This window comes from Oryctolagus cuniculus, chromosome 18, assembly GCF_051225735.1.
Source record: "Oryctolagus cuniculus isolate XC-2025 breed Fujian yellow rabbit chromosome 18, ASM5122573v1, whole genome shotgun sequence".
NCBI lineage: Eukaryota > Metazoa > Chordata > Mammalia > Lagomorpha > Leporidae > Oryctolagus > Oryctolagus cuniculus.
The window spans coordinates 1,641,588-1,653,503 of NC_142884.1; the positions used below are offsets into that span (position 1 = coordinate 1,641,588).

The window sequence follows — 11,916 nt, forward strand, 5'->3', positions numbered from 1 at the left end:
AGCCAGTTAATGGTACTTGCATTGTTTGGGTATTTATTTCAATAAGCTTACAAAAAAGACATATGTGAGTTCAAGAAGCTTAAAATTATAATTAAAATCCTTTAAATAAATACACACACACAGACACACACACAGACACACACACAGACACACACACACACAGACACACACACACACACCCCAGCAGCAGCAGCAGCAGCAGCAAAATAAACCCTAGGTACTCTACACACTATGATTGTGCTTCTCAAAAGTTCATGAGCATCATAATGTCCATGAGATTTCTGGTACACATTTGCAGTTTCTGAGTCAGTTGGATTGGAGAGGTCTCAAAATTGTCATTTCTGATCAGATCCTCTTTGCTGCTGTGACATTGATTGCACAGCAACACTTGGAAAACGACTGCATTAGAACATGACAAGTGCCATTTTAATCTTGTAGGAGAGAATCATGCAACCTAGCCTGAGTTATGTATGAGTCTTGTGGATCTTCCATCTTATTTTATATAAGACGATTTATTGATGTAAAAGGCACAACAGAGAGAACGAGAGCGATCTTTCATCCACTGGCTCACTCCCCAAATGGCCCCAACAGCCAGGGCTGGGCCATGCTGAAGCCAGGAGCCAGGAACTCCACTGTGGTCTCCCACGTGTGTGGCAGAGGCTCAAGGACGCAGGCCGTCTTCTGTTGCTTTCCCGGGCACATTAGTAAGAATGCTGGATCAGAAGCAGAGGTATTGGACCTCAAACTGGCACTCCAGGACAGGCTACGTGCTTCCCAAGGGGTGGCTGAAGCAGCTGTGCCACTCCACCAGCCTGGCATTCGCACCACAAGACCAGCCCCTGATCTTTGTCCTGAGCTCCTTGTGTCTTCAGGAGCCCTCTTATTCTCCTGGAAGGAACACCTCTTCCTGTTGGCTGGTTAGCTGGGACTTCTCTGCCTTGCTCACAAGTGCCTCAAAAATGTCATTGTGCATGTAAAAAAAGATGTACCCACTGTGAAGCCTTGCCTCCTGCACCATGGCCTCTGGGATTTCTGCCACCCTCAGATCACTATACGTGAACCAGGCCTGCTTCTGAAAGTCATACACGTCGCTGATGTAATGGCCTGCACACGGGGAGTTCCCTATGTGGCTGATGACGCTGATCAGTCGGTAAGAATGAAGAGCATCTCCCATTTGCATGCTTCCTTTTGGTTCCTTGACTTTAGCTATGGTTTTCTCCATGCCCACGATGTCTTTGGTAACAGATTCGTGCAGCTGCTCAACCACGCCTCTCAATCCTTCTGAAATCTTGTGTTTTTCATAGTCACAAAGATCTTTTGAAGACTCACTAACATGATCAAAATCTAACTCTACCAATGTACTGGTTTTCTCATTGTCCTTGGGTTCTGGATTTTCAGGCTCCTCTTGACAATAAACTTCTTCAAGTGCTCTGTCTGGGTTGTTTATAGGATTACTTTCATCTTCACAGATCTTAAGAAGAGAGATGTCTCCCTGATTCATCACTGAGGCAGCTGCCAGCATCTCCATTTCTCTGACTTCCCTATCTCTTGCGTTGCCCAGTTTGGACTCCAGATTTGAGCCACTTGCTAGGTCAGTCTGCTGCTTCTCCTTTGGCCTGGCTTGCCAAATTCTCTGAGGTGTGTTTTGTTCAGCATCTTCGTCTGGTGCAACATGCAGAACTGAAGAGTCACTGGATTGCCAGGTCAACTTCACAGATGATGTGCATGGGCTGACTCTCTCAGAAATAACCTCTTGGGTGAGGTTCAGTACTTCGGGGTCCAACACAGGTGCATTACTATCCAAGGGAAGTGGTGGTCTGGTGTCTTCATTGCAATTAGAGGATAAACTCAAATATTTGGGAATAAGAACTTGTTGGTCATCCTTCATTAGCGCGTAAGTGTCACTCAAACTGTAGCGTTTCAGATGAACAATGAAGACTCTGGGTAGCCTGCCAAATTTATGCATCACCACAGCCTTCTTGTGGTTACACGTTTCACAGAGGCGCTCACATTCTTCTGTTGTAAAGAAAAGATCAAAACAATGTTGAAGGGACAAAGGAGATGCTTTTGGTTTTGGGTGTAGGTTGATGGAGATACAATTACCAGGCTCTATCACGACAACAACTTGACCACAGGCTTTGCAAATCACGTAGTCCTGCAATTCAAATTCAAAATTGGAAGCAACTGGACAAACAAACACTTTGGTGGCAGCATCACCAGCAAACAACTCTGGAGGTGAATTTTCATCTCCAGCCTCCCTCCTCGTTTTCCAAATGGTGTTTACTTTTTCAAAATCGCCTTTCAGCTGGTCTAAACACTGACATAAGAATTCATGAGCATCGTTCTGCATGTTGCCCGAGAATATTTCTGCAACAGCTGAGATAGCATTTTTAATATCTCTGAGTAGGTCTTGGCTAGTCTCTAGATTACAAATATCTTTCAAAGCAAGCAACATACTTAAAGGCATGATAAGCACGTCAGAAGGAATGTTCTCCCATGGAATACCTTGTCCTAGTAAGCCATCAGCAAATGATGGAATTGCATAGAGTGACTGTAAAATTGAGTTCATGTAACAGGTGTTTCCCAAATTGGGGAAGCCCTGCTGCAGTTGCTCTGGGTGAGAGTCAAGGCACAATTGGTCTTGATCGTGTTGTGGGTCGTCCTGGGCACGTTCTGGTTCCAATGGGAATAGCAGACTTTTGTCAGACACACTCTGAGGAGAAAGAACAGTCTCATCCAGGGGAGAATTTCCAGGAGAGGCGGTCCTGAGGGAAGGTCCATGTTTCGAACTTCCATCCTTTGCTAGATCTTTCAAGGAATCTTTCTTGAATTTCTTGCTTGGCACACTCTCATTTTCTTCCAGGAAGCCTTCATCCGTATCTAGACTGGACGACAGTGTTGTTTTTCTCTTCCTATCTTTCTTTTCTGGTAACCCTTGTTTGGCAAGCATTGGCGATTTGCCCAGCAACTGCTGGGGGAACGTTGTTCCACTTCCTTCTTCTGTAGTAAAGGTCTCAGCACTTGGCACATGACATACATTGGAAGATGGAGTTTTGTCAGGCTCTGTGTACCCATTCATGCTCTCCATGACACCTCAATAGCTTTCCGATTTAATGGGCCACTGATGTTTGTTCTGATGAATGATGTCCAGCAAGATCTGCAACCGTTCAGTATGTGTGCGAGAGAGTTTGCCAAGACGAAGTTTTTTTTTTTCCAGAAGGTCAGACACAGGCCATTTTGTCTTTCTCCATAATGTCTAAAACATTGTAGAATATTAATGTCTAGGGAAAAACCTCTTATCTATAGGTTTTCCACCTTGAAACATGAAAATCAGTTGAATATCCTTTTCCCTTTCCACTGTTTGTGTGATGGGTTCTTTCAACGTACTAGGTCCAGTCCTCTTGTTCCACGTCTGCACAAAACCATGCACTTTGTGAGGGGATCCATGGCCCTCTGGGAAGAGAACCAGTGGATGGAGGATCTCTGTTTCTCCCTCTCTCTGTAACTGTGCCTGTCAAATAAATAAAAGTTTGTAAAGACAAGAAAGCAAATGGTAATTCAACACCCTCCAATTACTTTTTTTTGTACATTTTTTTCAGATACACCTGATGAATTTTCACAACTTTCTTTTTTTCTTAATTTTTCTTCATTTTTTATTTTTGACATGCCGAGAAAGACAGCAAGAGAGAGAGAGAGAGAGAGAGAGAGAGAGAAAGGTCTTCCTTTTCCATTGGTTCAGCCCCCAAATTGCCAATACAGCCAGCACACTGAGCTGATCTGAAGCCAGCAGCCAGGTGCTTCCTCCTGGTCTCCCATGCAGGTGTAGGGCCCAAGCTCTTGTGCCATCCTCCACGGCCTTCCACGCCACAGCAGAGAGCTGGACTGGAAGAGGAGCAACCAGGAGAGAATCCGGCGCTCCAACCGGGACTAGAACCCAGGGTTCCAGTGCTGCAGGGAGAGGATTAGCCTAGTGACCCCAGGCACCTGGCGCTCAAATGTCTTAAAAGTTGATTAAATCAAGGAGGAAATCTAGTGTGATCATGAGATTACCTCCAAATACCTTTCTAAATCCAGCCCTTCCCAATCACATAGATTGGATTAATACAGCCACAGTCTTGGTGGTGAGGAGATTTTTGGAGCTCTGCCACAATTAGAATTTTAAAATTTATTTATGTATTTGAAAGGCCTAGAACTTTAAACATCTTTGCTTTTTTTTTTCTGTTGACAAACAGGCAACAAGGAGGATACACTATGATCACACAATATACATTCCAGCTGCTAGAAGTCAGAGACTGGTTTCTTATTTACTGCTCTTGGAACATGAAGCTTGAAACTCAAGCTTCCTGGGTCTTAGTGTCACATAAGTGAAAACGGGATTGCAACAACAGCACTGTTGTGATCATAAAACTGCACCACAACAAAACACACAACCCAGCTAAGAGATGGGCCACGGGCTTAAACTGACATTTTCAAGAGGATATATAATGGCCAACAGATACATGAAGAAATGTTCAGGATCACTAGCCATCAGGGAAATGCAAATCAAACCACAATGAGGAGACATCTCTCCCTCCCCTGGTAAGAATGGCTCTCACACAGCCATACAGCTCAGCTCCGGCTGTCACAGCCATTTGGGGAGTGAACCAGCTGACGGAAGACCTCTCTCTCTCTCTGTAACTCTTTCAAAATAAATAAAAAACAAGTAAGTCTTTAACAAATAGTTAATGCATCTTCAGTTTTCTGAGAGATACTAACACCTGCATTGTGTACCCATAGCGACCACAGTATGAACCCAGAGGCCCTGTATTTCATCCTCCTATCACTGTGCTTGTGAGAAATGACTTTGTTTTTTCATAGGGGATGTTTCTTCTCACTGAATCTTAAATTTAAGGGAAGGGGGAATCATAAGGATTAGAGATCTCCAGTTGCATCCCAAAATGTTACCAAATGATGAGTAGCCTTCATCATGGGTTGTTTACAGTTTACTTGTTGGATTGGTGTTAAGAATGGCCAGGACTTGAACCAGCACCCATATGGGATGCCAGTGTTACAGGAAGAGGGTTATTGCCCTGCACTACAAGGCTGGCCCCTCATCATTTGCATTTTAAGTGCATGTTCCCTTCTGGAGATGCCAGAATCCAAGGTTACAGAAAATTAAAAACTATTCCAAAAGCAAAACCCAGAATCAAGACCTGCTAATTTATAATTCATCCCTGTCAATGGTGGAAGATAAAAACCCCTCAGACAATAACTGATTATCCTTCAAGGGAAATAAATGTAGTCTCCCATTCTCTGAATGCGTAAGAGTGCTCTTCAAAAAGCTCATAGAAAATGGAATGAAAAGACAAATTTTATTATTTTTTGACAGGCAGAGTTAGACAGTGAGAGAGAGAGAGAGACAGAGAGAAAGGTTTTCCGTCCCTTGGTTCACCCCCAAAATGTTCCCTACGGTCAGTGCAATGTGGTGATCTGAAGCCAGGAGCCGGGTTCTTCCTCCTGGTCTCCAATGTGGGTGCAGGACCCAAGCACTTGGGCCATCCTCCACTGCCTTCCCGGGCCACAGCAGAGAGCTGGCCTGGAAGAGGGGCAACCGGGACAGATTCCAGAGCCCCAATGGGGACTAGAACCCGGGGTACCTGTGACACAGACAGAGGATTAGCCTAGTGAGCCACATTGCCAGCCCTAAAAGATGAGGTTTTAAAACCAAAAGAAAGAAACAAAAATGAAAACAAAAAAAGGGATAAGGTTTTGTACAAACTTTTAAAAAATCCATGCATGTTTTCATTATATGTGTTTCCATGTACTTAAAAGATTTATTAATTCACTGGAAAGGCAGAATGGCAGAGAGAGGGAGACCCAAGAGATACCTTTCATCTCCCGTTCACTCCTCAAATGGCCACAACAGCCAAGGCTGGGCCAGACCAAAATGAAGAGCTTGGAACTCCAGCCAGGTCTCTCACATGGGGACAGGGACCCAAATACTTGGGCCACCATCTGCTGCTTTCCAAACCAATATCAGGAGGCAGGAGAGGGAGTGGAGTAGCCAGGGCTCCATCTGCACACCAGTATCCCAAAGGCCAGCTAAAGATGCCACAATGCCTCCTGCCCCGGGACCTTCATGAAGCGCCCCCACACACCAAACAGCCTGCTGACAGGCTGAAGCAAACTCACGGTTTGGATGTGGAGAGCTGCTGTCCTCGCTGTGGGAGTGGATGAGAACTCTGATGTGCAGTCAGCCAGCGCCTTTCATTTATACACCCCTGGCAGCCCCGCCCAGGAAACACCCTTTTAGGTGTGGCTATCTCCTAGGGCAATGAATTTAAAATGCTTGCAGGGGTGGGTCCTGTGGTGCAGGGGGTGAGGCCAGGGCTCTGCTTCCCATCCTGCTCTCTGCCGTGGCCTTGGAAAGCAGCTGAGGAGGGCCTCCTCTGGTTCAGCCCAGCTCCAGCGTCTGGGCCATCTGGGGAGTGAACCAGCGGATGGAAGCCCTCTCTCTCTCTCTATCTCTCCCTGTCTCTCCCTCTCCCAAACCCCCGCCATGCCTCTGCCTCTCTGTTACTCTGAAATTCAAATAAAATAAATATATATTTAAAAAGCATAAAATGCCTAAAAATCCTAGCTAGCTCCAGCGCCATGGCTTACTAGGCTAGTCGTCTGCCTGGGACGATGGCACCCCAGGTTCTATTCCCGGTTGGGGTGCCGGTTCTGACCTGAATGCTCCTCTTCCAGTCCAGCTGTCTGCTGTGGCCAGGAGGCAGTGGAGGATGGCCCAAGTGCTTGGGCTCTGCACTTGCATGAGAGACCAGGAGGAAGCACCTGGCTCCTGGCTTTGGATCGGCACAGCGTGCTAGCCCTACTGGCCATATGCATTGTGAACCAATGGAAGGAAGACCTTTCTCTCCATCTCTCTCGCTAACTCTGCCTGTCCAAAAAAAAAAAAAAATGCTAGCAGTAGACAACTGTATTTTACTGTATTTGTTTATGACACCATTTTTTTTTATTTCACAGATATAGTTAGGCAGTGAGAAAGAGAGAGAGAGAAAGGTCTTCCTTGCATTGCTTCATCCCCCAAATTGCCGCAACGGCCAGAGTTGCACCGATCTGAAGCCAGGAGCCAGGAGCTTCCTCCAGGTCTCCCACTTGGGTGCTGGGGCCCAAGCACTCAGGCCATCCTCCACTGCCTTCCCGGGCCACACTGAGACCTGGACTGGAAGAGTGGCAGCCGAGACTGGAACCTGGTGCCCACATGCGATGGGGGCGCTGCAGGCGGAGGATTAACCTAAGGAGCCATGTCGGCCGCCTCTATGACACAAATTTTAACTTTGGACATCATTGCAAATATACATAAGAATCACAAGATGAGCAGCAAGAACTTTCTTACATCTGTGACTCACTTCTATAATTATATAAATGTATATATAAAATTTATATATTTGTCCAGCAAGATCTGCAACCGTTCAGTATGTGTGCGAGAGAGTTTGCCAAGACGAAGTTTTTTTTTTTCCAGCAGGTCAGACACAGGCCATTTTGTCTTTCTCCATAATGTCTAAAACATTGTAGAATATTAATGTCTAGGGAAAAACCTCTTATCTATAGGTTTTGCACCTTGAAACAAGAAAATCAGTTGAATATCCTTTTTCCTTTCCACTGTTTCTGTGATGGGTTCTTTCAACGTACTAGGTCCAGTCCTCTTGTTCCACGTCTGCACAAAACCATGCACTTCGTGAAGGGATGTTCTTTGTTTACAAATACAACGCATGTACCCTAAAGAAAAAGACACACGGACATTTTAATAGAAATGTAGCTACAGTGGGGACTTGAGTAAATGCTGAGCATGCAAGCAGCCATTTCATGCAAGGAGTATGAAAACAGAATTAAGATGGTGAGCTTTTCATGAAAATTGAGGAGGGTAGGCGAAGAGAAACATGAAGAGACACAGCATAAGGAAGACCCTCCGAGGTAGCACATGAGGTTCAATTATTTGGGACTCTACCACCTGTGTGGAAACGTGCACTAGTTCTGGGCTCCTGGCTTTAGCCTGGCCCAGCCCTGATGGTTGCAGGCATTTGAGGACTGAACCAGTAGATGGAAGATCTCTCTCTCTGCCTTTCAAATGCAATGAAAATTTAAAATGACTTTCTTAATTCTTCTCCCTCCCCTCACCCATTTGCCTATGTCTTTCTAAGCAGCCTAGAATGTCTGTGTCTTTCCAACATTCTGATGTCAGAAAAAGCAAATGAAAAAAAAAATTCAAAGGAAACTACAGAAAAAAAGATATTACCTGTTGTCCATTCTCAGTTCCGGCCAAAGACACTTGAGTCAGAATTCAAGGGAATTGACTCTTTGGAGAGTTGTCTGTGGCCACACTGCAAGTAGAATCCTGAGTGCCAAGGCTGCTGAAAGAAAAATAGGAAATCTCAAAAAGTGAGTTTTATGTCATCACCAGTGGATTCCCAACCACATCTTCTGTTGTTTGATTTCACTATCTGGTAGAAAGCAAATGCAGAGGCTAGTGTTTTGGCATAGTGGGTTAAACCACCACATGCAACACCAGCATCCTCTATGGGTGCCACTTTGAGACCCAGCTGCTCCACTTCCAATCTAGCTCCCTGCTGGTGGGCCTGAGAAGGGAGAGAAAGATGGCCCAAGTGTTTGGGCTCCTGCACCCATGCCACGTGTGGGATCTGGAAGAGGCTTTGGGTTCCTGGCTTCAGCCTGCCCCAGCCCTGGCCCCCATGGCCCTCTGGGAAGAGAACCAGTGGATGGAGGATCTCTGTTTCTCCCTCTCTCTGTAACTGCGCCTGTCAAATAAATAAAAGTTTGTAAAGACAAGAAAGCATATGGCAATCCAACACCCTCCAATGACTTTGATTTGTACATTTTTTTTCAGATACACCTGATGAATTTTCACAACTTCCTTTTTTTCTTAATTTTTCTTCATTTTTTATTTTTGACATGCCGAGTTAGAGAGAGAGAGAGAGAGAGAGAGAGAGAGAGAGAGAGAGAGAAAGGTCTTCCTTTTCTGTTGGTTCAGCCCCCAAATTGCCAATACAGCCAGCACACTGAGCTGATCCGAAGCCAGCAGCCAGGTGCTTCCTCCTGGTCTCCCATGCAGGTGTAGGGCCCAAGCACTTGTGCCATCCTCCACGGCCTTCCACGCCACAGCAGAGAGCTGGACTGGAAGAGGAGCAACCAAGAGAGAATCCGGCGCTCCAACCGGGACTAGAACCCAGGGTTCCAGTGCTGCAGGGAGAGGATTAGCCTAGTGACCCCAGGCACCTGGTGCTCAAATGTCTTAAAAGTTGATTAAACCAAGGAGGAAATCCAGTGTGATAATGAGATTACCTCCAAATACCTTTCTAAATCCAGCCCTTCCCAATCACATAGATTGGATTAATACAGCCACAGTCTTGGTGGTGAGGAGATTTTTGGAGCTCTGCCACAATTAGAATTTTAAAATTTATTTATTTATTTGAAAGACCTAGAACTTTAAGCATGTTTGCTTGTTTTTTTTTTTTTTTTTTTTTTTTTTCTGTTGAGAAACAGGCAACAAGGAGGATACACTATGATCACACAATATACATTCCAGCTGCTAGAAGTCAGAGACTGGTTTCTTATTTACTGCTCTTGGAACATGAAGCTTGAAACTCAAGCTTCCTGGGTCTTAGTGTCACATAAGTGAAAACGGGATTGCAACAACAGCACTGTTGTGATCATAAAACTGCACCACAACAAAACACACAACCCAGTTAAGAGATGGGCCAAGGGCTTCAACTGACATTTTCAAAAGAGGATATCCAAATGGCCAACAGACACATGAAGAAATGTTCAGGATCACTAGCCATCAGGGAAATGCAAATCAAACCACAATGAGGAGACATCTCTCCCTCCCCTGGTAAGAATGGCTCTCACACAGCCATACAGCTCAGCTCCGGCTATCACAGCCATTTGGGGTGTAAACCAGCTGATGGAAGACCTCCTCTCTCTCTCTCTCTCTCTCTGTAACTCTTTCAAAATAAATAAAAAACAAGTAAGTCTTTAACAAATAGTTAATGCATCTTCAATTTTCTGAGAGATACTAACACCTGCATTGTGTACCCATAGCGACCACAGTATGAACCCAGAGGCCCTGTATTTCATCCTCCTATCACTGTGCTTGTGAGAAATGACTTTGTTTTTTCATAGGGGATGTTTCTTCTCACTGAATCTTAAATTTAAGGGAAGGGGGAATCATAAGGATTAGAGATCTCCAGTTGCATCCCGAAATGATACCAAAAGATGAGTAGCCTTCATCATGTGTTGTTTACAGTTTGCTTGTTGGATTGGTGTTAAGAATGGCCAGGACTTGAACCAGCACCCATATGGGATGCCAGTGTTACAGGAAGAGGTTTATTGCCCTGCACTACAAGGCTGGCCCCTCATCATTTGCATTTTAAGTGCGCGTTCCCTTCTGGAGATGCCAGAATCCAAGGTCACAGAAAATTAAAAACTATTCCAAAAGCAAAACCCAGAATCAAGACCTGCTAATTTATAATTCATCCCCGTCAATGGTGGAAGATAAACCCCCTCAGACAATAACTGATTATCCTTCGAAGGAAATAAATGTAGTCTCACATTCTCTGAGTGCCTATGAGTGCTCTTCAAAAAGCTCATAGAAAATGGAATGAAAAGACAAATTTTATTATTTTTTGACAGGCAGAGTTAGACTGTGAGAGAGAGAGAGAGAGACAGAGAGAAAGGTTTTCCTTCCATTGGTTCACCCCCAAAACGGTCGCTACGGCCAGTGAAATGTGCCGATCTGAAGCCAGGAGCCGGGTGCTTCCACCTGGTCTCCCATGCGGGTGCAGGACCCAAGCACTTGGGCCATCCTCCACTGCCTTCCCGGGCCACAGCAGAGAGCTGGCCTGGAAGAGGGGCAACCGGGACAGAATCCAGAACCCAAACCAGGACTAGAACTGGGGGTACATGTGCTGCAGGCAGAGGATTAGCCTAGCGAGCCACAGTGCCAGCCATCAAAGATGAGGTTTTAAAACAAAAAGAAAGAAACAAAAATGAAAACAAAAAAAGGGATAAGGTTTTGTATAAACTTTTAAAAAATCCATGCATGTTTTCATTATATGCATTTCCATGTACTTAAAAGATTTATTAATTCACTGGAAAGGCAGAATGACGGAGAGGGAGACCCAAGAGATACCTTTCATCTCCCGTTCACTCCTCAAATGGCCACAAAGGCCAAGGCTGGGCCAGGCCAAAACAAAGAGCTTGGAACTCCAGCCAGGTCTCCCACATGGGGACAGGGACCCAAATACTTGGGCCACCATCTGCTGCTTTCCAAACCAATATCAGGAGGCAGGAGAGGAAGTGGAGTAGCCAGGGCTCCATCTGCACACCAGTATCCCAAAGGCCAGCTAAAGATGCCACAATGCCTCCCGCCCCGGGACCTTCTCGAAGCGCCCCCACACACCAAACAGCCCACTGACAGGCCGAAGCAAACTCACAGTGTGGACGTGGAGAGCTGCTGTCCTCGCTGTGGGAGTGGATGAGAACTCTGATGTGCAGTCAGCCAGCGCCTTTCATTTATACACCCCTGGCAGCCCCACCCAGGAAACACCCTTTTAGGTGTGGCTATCCCCTAGGGCAATGAATTTAAAATGCCTGCAGGGGTGGGTGCTGTGGTGCAGGGGGTGAGGCCAGGGCTCTGCTTCCCATCCTGCTCTCTGCCGTGGCCTTGGAAAGCAGCTGAGGAGGGCCTGTCTCTGGATCAGCCCAGCTGCAGAATCTGGGCCATCTGGGGAGTGAACCAGTGGATGGAAGCCCTCTCTCTCTCTCTATCTCTCCCTGTCTCTCTCTCTCCCACCCTCCTCCTGTGCCTCTGCCTTTCTGTAACTCTGAAGTTCAAATAAAATAAATATATCT

At 45.7% G+C, this 11,916-nt stretch overlaps 1 protein-coding gene across 4 annotated transcripts; it reads right to left on the reverse strand.

Annotated features, from left to right (window-relative positions):
* Positions 1 to 110: 110 nt before the first annotated feature.
* On the reverse strand, positions 111 to 11,588 carry LOC100342339 (ubiquitin carboxyl-terminal hydrolase 29-like). 4 transcript variants are annotated; one of them, XM_089319925.1, is made up of 4 exons: positions 11,499 to 11,588; positions 8,282 to 8,393; positions 7,606 to 7,764; positions 111 to 3,511 (listed from the first exon to the last, which is right to left on the reverse strand). In XM_089319925.1, exon 4 carries the CDS (start codon positions 3,086 to 3,088, stop codon positions 881 to 883), a length of 2,208 nt encoding a protein of 735 aa, XP_089176051.1. In that variant the 5' UTR covers positions 3,089 to 3,511; positions 7,606 to 7,764; positions 8,282 to 8,393; positions 11,499 to 11,588; the 3' UTR covers positions 111 to 880. The 4 variants fall into 4 exon arrangements, 3 of the variants coding, with proteins under 3 accessions (XP_089176051.1, XP_089176050.1, XP_008247264.4); XM_089319924.1 differs by having other exon boundaries at positions 8,282 to 8,396; positions 11,499 to 11,555; XR_016225118.1 differs by lacking the exon at positions 111 to 3,511 and having other exon boundaries at positions 7,546 to 7,764; positions 8,282 to 8,396; positions 11,499 to 11,555.
* Positions 11,589 to 11,916: the final 328 nt, after the last annotated feature.

Bases quoted from the DNA above. Each gene is read 5' to 3' on its own strand.
- LOC100342339 (XM_089319925.1), bottom strand. From the start codon at position 3,088: ATGGAGAGCATGAATGGGTACACAGAGCCTGACAAAACTCCATCTTCC.